This window comes from Mustelus asterias, chromosome 11 (genome assembly GCF_964213995.1).
Source record: "Mustelus asterias chromosome 11, sMusAst1.hap1.1, whole genome shotgun sequence".
NCBI lineage: Eukaryota > Metazoa > Chordata > Chondrichthyes > Carcharhiniformes > Triakidae > Mustelus > Mustelus asterias.
Genome location: NC_135811.1, coordinates 102,439,272 through 102,451,474, shown reverse-complemented (window position 1 = coordinate 102,451,474; position 12,203 = coordinate 102,439,272). Strand labels below are relative to the sequence as shown.

The following is a 12,203-nucleotide window of genomic DNA, read 5'->3' as shown; positions in this document are numbered from 1 at the left end:
GGGATTCTCCGACCTCACCCGCAGCTGGGGTTTTCCGGTCCCGCTGCTGTGAGTGGAGATTTGGCTGAGCGCCAAATTCCCCGTTCTCGCTGGCAGTGGGGCATATGACATCGAAGAACTCTGGCCGGTCTAAATGACTCAAAATGTTCTGCAGCATAGTCATTTAAACTCAGAATGTTAACTCTGCTTTTCTCTCTCCACAGATGCTGTCAGACTTGCATTTTCTGTTTTTAGTCCCACAACTGCTTCTTTTTCCTGAAACCCTGTTAGTTCGTCATCCTTAAGTAACTGTCCGACTCCCGTTAAGACAAGAAATAGGAGTATGAGTGGATTTTATGGTCTTTCAAGCCTGCTGTCCATTCATAGAATCCATACAGTGCCCAGACAGGCCCATTGACAATAATCCTACCCAGGCCCTATCCCCATAACCTCACATATTTACTCTGCTAATCACCCTGACACTAAGGGGCAATTTACCATGGCCAATCGACCTAACCCACACATCTTTGGACTGTGGAAGCAAACCGGAGCACCCGGAGGAAACTCACACAGACACGGGGAGAACGTGCAGACTCCACACAGACAGTCACCCAAGCTGGGAATCGAACCCGGGTCCCTGGAGCTGTGAGGCAGCAGTGCTAACCACTGGGCCACCCTGCTGCCCCATTCAATATCATGGCAGGTCTTGGGATCCACTTTGCTGCCCACTCCCCAAAAATCTGTTTATCCCAGACAAGAACTTCTGGAATTGGATGGATGCAATTCTCAATGATAAAAACAGAAAAACATTCGAAACACTCAGCCGATTTGGCAGCATCTGTGGACTGATAAACAGAGTTAACATTTTGAGTCTAATATGACTTCTTCGAAACTTGGGGGAGGGAGTGGGGGTCAAAATGTGATGGGTTTTATGCTGTTGAAAAAGAGGGGGCGGCAGTTGGAGCAAAGTAAAAAGTCAGAAGGTCAGGGATAGGTCCGGCCTTAGGTAACTGTCTGCGTGGAGTTTGCACATTCTCCCCATGTCTGCGTGGGTTTCCCCCGGGTGCTCCGGTTTCCTCCCACAGTCCAAAGATATGCGGATGAGGTTGATTGGCCATGCTAAAATTGAGGAGGATTAGCAGGGTAAATGTGTGGGCTTACGGGAATAGGGCCTGGGGGGTTGGGTTGTGGTTGGTACAGACTCGATGGGTCGAATGGCCTCCCTCTGTACTATAGGGATTCTAAATGACAAGGATGTCATTGAACACAAGACAGAGGGAGTGGTGATGATTGTATTAAAGACTAAAGCTTTGGTCCAGAGTAGGTGTTAATAGCAGAATAAAGGTCAGCACTGTCTGAAAGTTAAATAGCAGAATGTGTTAATAGCAGAAATTGGTCAGCATTGTGGATAACAGACTGGCATTTGGGGGAGCAAAAATAAAATGGAGGACAGAGTTCATGGCCTGAAGTTGCTGAGTCCAGCAGGCTGTAAAGTGCCTAATTGGAAGTTGAGCTGCAGTTGGTTCAGCTTTGGGCTCCACTGGACCGTTGCAGAAGGCTGAGGACAGGGATGGGAGCGAGAGAGCAAGGAAGGTCAGGGCCATGCTTAGAATCATAGAATCCTACAATGCAGAAGAAAGCCATTCAGCCCATCGAGTCTACACCGACCACAATCCCACCCAGACCCTATCCCCATAACCCCATGCATTTACCCTAGCTAGTCCCCCTGACACTAAGGGGCAATTTAGCACGGCCAATCCACTTGACCTGCACATCTTTGGACTGTGGGAGGAAACCGGAGCACCCGGAAGAAACCCATGCAGATACGGGGAGAGCGTGCAGACCCCACACAGACAGTGACCCGAGGCCGGAATTGAACCCGGGTCCCTGGCACTGTGAGGCAGCAGCACTAACCATTGTGCCACCGTGTCACTCTGATCTTGCCGTTCTGCTTGTGACTGAGTGAAGGTGTTCCACAAAGCGGCCACCGGTCAATGTAGAAGAGACTTCACTGTGAGCAGCGAATACAGTAGACTAAACTCAACACGGTGCAAGTAAATCACTGATTCACCTGGGAGCAATGTCTGGGGCCTCGACTGGAGGAGAAGGCGATTTTTAAAATATTCTTTCATGGGATATGGCCATCAATGGCTGGGCCACCATTTATTGCCCATCCCTAATTGCCCTTGAACTGAGTGACCTTCAGATGACACTCACAATGTCGTGAATATGGAGTTACATAAATGTCTGACCAAGCAGTACCAAGCGCTGCCGGGCAAGGTGGTGGAGACGGACACACTGGGAACGTTTAAGACTTATCTAAATAGCCACATGAACGGAGTGGGAATGGAGGGATACAAAAGAATGGTCTAGTTTGGACCAGGGAGCGACGCGGGCCTGGAGGGCCGAAGGGCCTCTTCCTGTGCTGTATTGTTCTTTGTTCTTTGAAAGATGCAGAAATTAGCTGGACCATCCTGGTGGGGGATAGGGGTGTAGGGGGATTGGGCATTCGCAGTGAAGAGATGGTGGTTAGGGTCAGGAAACTGGAAATAGTTGATGTGTTGTAGGGCATCAGAGGAATCACAAAATGAGGTGGGAAGGGACTGGACAAGGGGAGAGAGGATGGAGCCAAGATTGGAAGGAATGAGTTCCATGGAGCAGGACACAGGCTGATACGATAGGTCTAGCAGGGCAGCCCTGTTTGTGGATTTTGGGAAGGAGGTAGAAGCGGGTTGCACAGGGTTGGGGGACTATGAAGCTGGAGGCTGTGAAGGTCAGTGACAGTCATTGAAACAAAGCTTTGGTGTTCGATGTTGGGGCCAGGGTCCAGGGAGAGGTCGGAAGAAAAGCCTGAAAACTGACGTTCAGCCTCTGCGAGGTAGAGGTCAGTTTGTTTACGATTTACATAGATGATTTGGAGTTGGGGACCAAGTGTAAGATGAGTGGCAGGGCAAAGTGTGCAGAGGACGCTGAAAGTCTGCAAAGGGATATAGATAGTCTAAGTGAATGGGCAAGGGTCTGGCAGATGGAGTACAATGTTGGTAAATGTGAGGTCATCCATTTTGGTAGGAATAACAGCAAAATGGACTATTATTTAAATGGTATACAATTGCAGCATGCTGCTGTGCAGAGGGACCTGGGTGTCCTTGTGCAGGAATCTCAAGGAGTTGGTTTGCAGGTGCAGCAGGTAATTAAGAAGGCAAATAGAATTTTGTCCTTCATTGCTAGAGGGATGGAGTTTAAAAACAGCGAGGTTATGTTGCAGCTGTATAAGGTGCTGGTGAGGCCACACCTGGAGTACTGTGTAGAGTTTTGGTCTCCTTACTTGAGAAAGGATATACTGGCACTGGAGGGGGTGCAGAGGAGATTCACTAGGTTGATTCCGGAGTTGAGAGGGTTGGCTTAGGAGGAGAGACTGAGTGGACTGGGGCTATACTCATTGGAATTCAGAAGAATGAGGGGAGATCTTATAGAAATATATCAGATTATGAAGGGAATAGATAAGATAGAAACAGGGAAGTTGTTTCCACTGGTGGGTGAAACTAGAACTAGGGGGCATAGCCTCAAAATAAGGGGGAGCAGATTTAGGACTGAGTTGAGGAGGAACTTCTTCACACAAAGGGCTGTGAATCTGTGGAATTCCCTGCCCAGTGAAGCAGTTGAGGCTATCTCATTGAATGTTTTTAAGGCAAGGATGGATAAATTTTTGAACAGTAAAGGAATTAAGGGTTATGGTGAGCAGGCGGGTAAGTGGAGCTGAGTCCATGAAAAGATCAGCCATGATCATATTGAATGGCAGAGCAGGCTCGAGGGGCCAGATGGCCTACTCCTGTTCCTAGTTCTTATGTTCTTATGTCAGTACGGCAGACAACAATAGCGCCACCCTTGTCAGCAGGTTTGACAACAAAGTCAGGGTTGGGCCTGAAAGAACAGAGTGCAGCGAGTTTGGGGGAGGCAGGTTAGAGTGGGTGAGAGGAGCAGAGTAATTGAAACGGCCGATGTCACGCTGACAGCTCTCAATGAAAAGATCAAGAGCAGGTGGGAGGCTGGAGAGAGGGGTTCAGGTAGAGAGAGAATACTGGAGGCAGGTGAAAGGATACATTGAACGGGAAAAAGACTCCTGCTCAAAGAAGTGAGCACAGAGACGGAGGAGACGGGAGAAGAGTTCAACATCATGCTGAGCCCAAAATTCATTGAGATGAGGATGTTAGGGGATGAAATTGGTGCTTTGCTGAGTACAGAATGTTCAGTACCAGAGAGGGGAAGGTTAGAATGGATGGCGAATATGGGATTAAAAGAAGGAATGGGGTCAGAGGGAAGGCAAGAGAAGATTCTGGAGGGACGGAAGGTTCCAGAGGGACATCAGTATCAATAAGCTTGCTTCCTTAACACCTGAAAAGGAGAGAGAAATTTTTTTATTTTGCGTTGAATGAGACAAAGAATGAAGTGAAACTGGGGACACGGACCGCTTTGAGATAGGGGGAGTCTGTGCTGCTGAAGAGAGAGGTCGAGTGTGTACACATGGCTATGTGTCGATCTCAGGATGCAGCAAGAACAGAAGTCCAAGGAACATTGTGTATCCTGGAGACGCCCGGGTGGATTGGAAACATGAAGGATGGAACTTGAGTTAGAATCCATGTGGAGTAAATCAAGGATGGAGACAGTTGCTGAGGATGGAATCGTGGCTGTGAAAGCCAGGAAATTTTCAGCTTGCTTTGTAGTTATGCAGAGAGATTCACAGGTTTCTTGTGTGTGTGTGTGTGTTGGGCGGGGGGGGGGGGCGGGGGGGGGGGGGGGGGTGGTGGCGGGGGGTGGAATACTTGATCATCAAAAAAGAGGTAAAAATGCTGCAGTCCCATGAAGCAAAATGAGAGTGACTCATTCAGTCACTGCAAATCTGATCCAAAGCAAATAGAATCACAGATTGTGATGTTCCAGCCGCTGGGAGAAAACGCTAGAATCTTACATAATTAAAGCGGGCTCTCACTGTAGATAAAGGACCTAATCACAGAACTGGGTTCTCCAAACCCGATTGCCTTTGGAGAGAGGTGAATTACTGGTCGTTACGGGTCTGTCACTGGTGGTGACAGCAGTGGGAGCAATTTAAGGAGGTGAATAAAGAGCCTCGTAAAAGTGTCACGTTGCTTTGTGCATAACCGCCTCAGCGTCTTTTGTCACAAGTACAATGAATAAACCAAATGATAGCACTGCAAATATAGAATATGCTGCATTAAATATGAAGACGACCAAATGTGTGTTTTCTTTTTCAATCTAAAGACTTTGATAACATATTGGGAAGAAGGCATTTGCAATTATGTGGAGTGGCTACAGAAACTGGGAGAGTTCTCATTCAAGCAAGGAAGGCTTTCAGAAGATGTAACAGTGGTGTTCAAAATCCTGAGGGCTTTTGGTGGAGCAGATAGGGAGAAACTATTTAAACTTGTAGACGGGTCAAAATAAATTGGCATGATGGTATTGTCACTGAACTAGTAACCAAAAGACACAGGGTAACTCCTGGTGGGCCTGGGTTCGAATAGCAAAGGGTGAAATTTGAATCCAATAAAAATCTGGATTTAAAAGTCCAATGCTGACTATGAAACCATTGTCGATTGTTGTAAAAACCCATCCAATAATGGCCTTCCTTTAGGGAAGGAAATCTGCCACCCTTACCTGGTCTGGCCTACATGTGACTACAGAGCCACAGCAATGTGGTTTACTCTCAAATGCCTCAAGGGCAATTAGAGATAGCCAGCAACACCCTATTTCCATGAAGGACATTTTAAAAAGTAATCTGGGGACATGGATTTAAAGTGATTATGAAAAAAAGTGAGAGGGGAGATAAGACTTTTTAAAATTTATGCAACAAGTTATGATGATTGGGAATGTACAGTCTGGAAGATTAGTGGAAGCAGATACAACTGCAACCGTCATAAGGGAATTGGGTGTCTATCAAAAAAGGAAAAGGTTTGCAAAGATATGGTGAAAATGATGGCAAAGTGGTTAGCACTGCTGCCGCACAGCGACAGGGACCCAGGCTCAATTCCAGCCTCGAGGGAATGTCTGTGTGGAGTTTGCACATTCTCCCCATGTCTGCGTGGGTTTCCTTTGGGTGCTCCAGTTTCCTCCCACAGTCCAAAGATGCGCAGGATAAGTGGATTGGTGATGCTAAATTGCCCCTTAGTGTCCCATGACGTGTAGGTTAGATGGTGAATGTGTGGGGTCACAGGGATAGGGCAGGGTGTGGGCCTGGGTAGGATACTCTGACAGAGAGTCAGTGCAGACTCAATGGGCGGGATTTTACAGCCTCATTCGTCCGCAAACTGTAAAACCCTGCCCAAGGCCAACGGACCTTCCCATGCTCCGCCCCTCGCCTGCTCCGATTCCCATGGCGGGATGGCCAGTACAATTCCGGCAGATGGGCCAAATGGCCTCTCTGCGTTGTAAGGGCTCTATGATCAGAGGGGATGAGGCAGTGGCCTTTTCAGAGAGTCAGTCACGGGTATGATGGGCCGAATGGTCCCCTCCTGTGCTGTATGGTTTTATTCTACGATTGAAATCTATGGCTATATTTCTGTCCCGCTATTAGCGCAGGATCTGGTCTTGGAAGTTTGCAAACCTGTCGAGACCTCCGAATGACGAAGGGTAAAAAAAAAATCGAGAGGCGTTTTATTTTTAACCGCCATAATAGGAAGTTAGTATTTGTAATGAAGTGGTCCAGAGTCAGGCTGGCAATCAATGAGGTTGAGAAAGTTCACCTTATTCTGCCACTGATCTCATTTGCAAGCTTGTTTTTGTAGGAGCTGCTGACACTTTAACGATACGACTGACAAGACTGATAGTTACCTTCCACCAATCTTCATTGGAGTCGTCTGTGACCACAATTCTGTCTCCTTGCCTAGTAAAATAATAATGAGATTATTAAAAAAAACTGTTCACCCTGGGTGGTTTTGAGCTTACTGCAAGCTTGCCTTGAGAAATGATTCACACTTGCGGGCCCATTAAAGTAATTGAACAAGGCATCAAGAGACTTCATCCGTAATGTAGGTGTTAACACGTCAGTGGTTTCGAAAGCAGACGTCTTTATGCGAAGATGGGCAAAAAAAAAAAAGACTTAGGGAGGGGACAATTCACACACAAAAATGCCTGACGACAGCGGGCTGTGACAGCAGTGGTGCAGTCACCAAAGCCGACAGCTCATTAGTGGAGAGGTTCCTATTGCCCGCTGTCTGTTATTGCTCGAGTTCCGTTTACAGTTGAAACCACTTTCGAAGATTTTTCTGAGCAAATCCGCTACTCCTCATTTATTCAACCGGAGTTGCCGGGTTACGGTTGCCAGGGGTCTTTGGGCTGACAGTCTGGTTAATGAGCTAAATAGCCGAGATGCGGAGATGTCGGCGTTGGACTGGGGTTGGGCACAGCAAGGAGTCTCACAACACCAGGTTAAAGTCCAACAGGTTTATTTGATATCACGAGCTTTCGGAGCGCTGCTCCTTCATCAGGTGGCTCACCTGATGAAGGAGCAGCTATCCAAAAACTCATGATTTCAAATAAACCTGTTGGACTTTAACCTGGTGTTGTGAGACTTCTTCCTAACAAGCCAAGATCAGGAACTTACCATGTGGTGGGACGCAAAGCAATCCCATCACTGTGCGCCATGCTATCCTGGGATTCCAACATGTTGGTTGGAGACGAGGCAACTGTGAATCTCCATCAATAAAGTTTTAAAGTTTATTTATTAATGTCACAAGTAGGTTTACATTAACACTGCAATGAAGTTACTTGTGAAGATTCCCTAGTTGCCAAACTTCCGGTGCCTGTTCAGGTACACTGAGGGAGAATTTATCATGGCCAATGCACCCAACCAACACATCTTTCGGACCGTGGGAGGAAACCGGAGCACCCGAGGAAACTGACACAGACATGGGGAGAACGTGCAGACTCCGCACAGACAGTGACCCAAGCCAGGAATCGAACCCGGGTCCCAGGCACTGTGAGGCAGCAGTGCTAACCACTGTGCCGCCGTGCTGCCCCCAATAAAAGTAATGAGCCTGGCATCGTCTGCTGGTGGAGGTTATCTTGGCATAAGAAGGTTCACCAGATTGATTCCCGGGATGAAAGGGTTGACGTATGAGGGGAGATTAAACAGTTTGGGCTGATACTCGCTGGAGATTAGAAGGATGAGGGGGAATCTGATCGAGGAATATAAAATACTAAAAGGGATTGATAAATGTAGACCAAATGTTTCCCCTTGTGGGACAATCTAAAACAAGAGGTCACAGGTATAGGTTGAGAGGCGGTAGATTTAAAACTGAGATAAGGAGGAACTATTTCTCGCCGATGGTGGTGAATTTGTGGAACTCACTGCCCCATAGCGCGGTGGAGTCTGAAATCATTGAATGGTTTCAAGAAGGAGATGGATATATTTCTAATTAAAAAAAAGGGAAAGAGGGATATGGGGGACAAGTGGAGAGGTGGATTTGAGACCAGGAAAAGATCAGCCATGATCTGATTGAATGGCGGAGCAAGCTCGAAGGGCTGAATTTGCCTAATTCTGCTCCTAATTCATGTGCTCCAATGAGACCTGAAGCCACTCTCTTCCTCCTCGAACACAAGGTTCTTCCCAGTCCTTGCTCCCTCCATTCCTCTCGCAGTTGTTACTTATTCAGCTATTTTGCCAGCCTTTCTCTTTTGTCCTTCCTCCTCACTTTAAAACCTCTCTTCTTTGACCAGGTTTTGGATTCCAGACTGAGCCTCTATTTTTTCCTCATTCCCCAATGCTTGGCTTCAATTCAAGCCCTTTCTTTTCCATTTGCTTCCTGCTTGCGATACAGATTCGATATAAATACAAGTTTGCTGTGCGTGCTTAGGTCCGGGAACATCCATTTGAAATGTTACATCCTCTCATAATCTAGAATCACAGAGTCCCTACAGTGTAGAAGGAGGGCATTCGGCCCATCGAATCTGCACCAACTCTCTGACAGAGTTACTTACCCATGCCCACCCCCTGTCCTATCCCTGTAACCCCAAATACCCACACATCTTGGCGGCACGGTAGCACAGTGGTTAGCACTGCTGCTTCACAGCTCCATGGTCCCGGGTTCGATTCCTGGAGCGGGTCGCTGTCTGTGTGGAGTTTGCACATTCTCCTCGTGTCTGCGTGGGTTTCCTCCGGGTGCTCCGGTTTCCTCCCACAGTCCAAAGATGTGCGAGTTAGGTTGATTGGCCAGGTTAAAAAATTGCCCCTTAGAGTCCTGAGATGCGTAGGTTAGAGGGATTAGCAAGTAAATATGTGGGGGTAGGGCTTGGGTGGGACTGTGGTCGGTGCAGACTCGATGGGCCGAATGGCCTCCTTCCGCACTGTAGGGTTTCTATGATCTATTCTATGATCTATGATCTATGACACCAAGGGGCAATTTAGCCTGGCCAATCCACCTAACCCGCACATCTTTGGACTGTGGGAGGAAACCGGAGAACCCGGAGGAAACCCACACAGACACGGGGAGAACGTGCAAACTCCACACAGACAGTGACCCAAGGCTGGAATTGAACCCGGGTTCCTGGCGCTGTGAGGTAGTAGTGCTAACCACTGTGCCACCCTATCTACAATGACATAGCCAAACTGCTACTCCCTCCTTCTCCCCTGCCACTGATTCGAAAACCCAGAAACGCACATATGTCCCCATCCCATCCAATCCTTTATGAGTGGTTGTAGGTCTACACGTTCCGGAGTTAGTATGGAGACAATGCCAAGTTGCTCTTAAAGTTGAATATCACACTCGGAATTTCCAGTCCATTGATTTCCAACAAAGCTGAACAGGAAATCAATTCTATCTTCACGGTTCCTTTTCTACTAAACTTTCTGACAAGGCGCATTGTCCTCCCCGTCTGGTACCTAATTGGATGTTAGTTAAAAGGAGGGTTCTGGCCTGTGAGCATTGCAAGATAATAGACTCTGGCAACTCATTCCAGACACTCACCACTCTGTGTGTGAAAACATTGCCCTTCTGGGCGCTTTTGTATCTCTCCCCTCTCACCATAAACCTATGCCCTGTAGTTTTAGATTCAACTACCTTTGCAAAAAGATGTTGATAATCTACCTCATCTAAGCCCCTCATTATTTTATAGACCTCTACAAGATCACCCTTAAGCCTCCTACGCTCCAGGAAAAAATGTCCCAGTCTATCCAGTCTCTCTTTATAACTCAAACCATCAAGGTCCGGTGGCATCCTCGTAAATATTTTCTGCACTCTTTCTCGTTTAATAATATCCTTTCTATAAGAGGGGGACACAGTAATCCAAGTGTGGCTTTATTAATGTCTTGTACATCTTCAACAATGCAGGAGAGTGCATGGAATTAAGTTCTGATGGTGTCTGGTACAACAGAGCCCTGGGGGAGTGAGAACATTGGATGGATCATGTCACAAGTCACCTAGCTTTTCCTGCGATGAGGAGGCAATCAGTTTTTGATGCATTAATGAGCGGGACATCACACGTACAGCTAAAGATGTACTTACTGTAGCCCAAGGTCATTATGTTCCTGCGGTATAAACTTGTAGAGTGCCACGTATGTATGCATCTGCAACATGTCCTTGCGCACTGAAGGCTTCCTGACCTGCAAGACAAGACAGGCTTTCAGACAGAGAGATTTAAGCCAGATGAAGAACAGTCAAAATGTTTGGCTTCCTGTTGTTGCAACAAAGAACATAAAGGTGTTCCTCCCCAGGCACAGAGAGTGGTGTGGGAAACACACTCTGCTCAATATTCTCTTCCACCAGGTAGAATTCTCTCAAAAACAGGCAGAGTGGCACAGCGAGTGGACAAAACGTGAGGAAGCTGCCAGCCCCAAAGGCAGCTTCCCCCAGAATATTGTTCAGCACAAGGGTGGAAAGAATGAAGGGGTGGATCCCACAACGTCACGCTGGCAAAGTTAGCCACGCCAGCAGAAAGGGCACCTTGTTACAAGAAATTTAAAACAGAAACCTCCCCACCCATGAACACCTCCAGCCCACCACACAGGGAACACCCACCTACCCACACAATTGCCCCCCCCCCCCCCCCCAGCATTGCCCCCTGCCCAGGCAGTGCCAGGGGAAGTACCAGGATGCTGCCTGGGCATGACCCCCCCCTCCCCTCCCCCGCACCTCCAGCGGGTTCTCCTCGCCAGCTGCACATGGTGGGGGGAACGCATTAAAAAGTTAGTTTATTTATTTGTCACAAGTCGGTTTACATTAACACTGCAATTAAGTTACTGTGAAAATCCCCTAGTCGCCACACTCCAGCGCCTGTTCGGGTACACTGAGGGAGAATTTAGCACGGCCAATGCACCCTAACCAGCACGTCTTTCAGACGGTGGGAGGAAACTAGAGCATCCGGAGGAAACCCATGCAGACACGGGGAGAATGTGCAAACTCCCCACAGGCAGTGACCCAAATCAGGAATCGAACCCAGGGTCTCTGGCGCTGTGAGGCAGCAGTGCTAACCACTGTGCCACCCCTACTTCATTACTAAAAGCTACACTGTAATTCCACAGGACATACTTGCTTCCTTAACTTTGTAGATCAGCCTAGAAGATTTCATTCCATGTTTCCTGACCTATATTCCTGATTGCTGTTTCCCTGGGAATGCCATCCCCTGGGAGCACCCGATTAGTTTGACTGACACGGAAAGCCCTCTAGTTGCCACACTCCGGTGCCTGTTCGGGTACACTGAGGGAGAATTTAGCACGGCCAATGCACCTAACCAGCACGTCTTTCGGACTGTGGGAGGAAACCGGAGCGCTCGGAGGAAACCCATGCAGATACGGGGAGAATGTGCAGACTCCGCACAGACAGTGACCCAAACTGGGAGTCGAACCCGGGTCCCTGTGACACAGCAGTGCTAATCACTGTGCCACCGTATCGCAAGTATTTCTATGAAATACTTCTACGACTGAGTGGCTTGTTAGGCCATTTCAGAGGGAAATTAGACTTCAACTACACTGATGTGGGCCTGGTCCCTATAGAGACCAGATCAGGTAAGATTTCCTTCCCAACAGAACATTAGTGAGGCAGATGGGTTGTTATGAGAATGCAATGGTTTCATGGTCACTATCACCGATGTTAGCTTTTCGTTAGATAAATAAAACCAGATTGGTTTTACTTACTTAATGAATTTAATTTTAATTCCCCAGCTGTGGTGGAGGAGCTGGAACTCATTAATATAGGTCCTTGGATTACTGGTCGAGT

General features: G+C 47.7%; 1 protein-coding gene across 1 annotated transcript in view; it reads right to left on the bottom strand.

Annotated features, from left to right (window-relative positions):
• LOC144500988 (SH3 and cysteine-rich domain-containing protein 2-like) overlaps positions 1–12,203 on the bottom strand; it is a 139,556-nt gene that overhangs the window by 18,619 nt on the left and 108,734 nt on the right. The window contains exons 8-9 of the mRNA XM_078224488.1: positions 10,494–10,591; positions 6,823–6,874 (exon numbers count right to left, since the gene is read on the bottom strand). Coding sequence (XP_078080614.1) covers positions 6,823–6,874; positions 10,494–10,591 — 150 coding nt within the window. The remainder of the gene's footprint in view (positions 1–6,822; positions 6,875–10,493; positions 10,592–12,203) is intronic.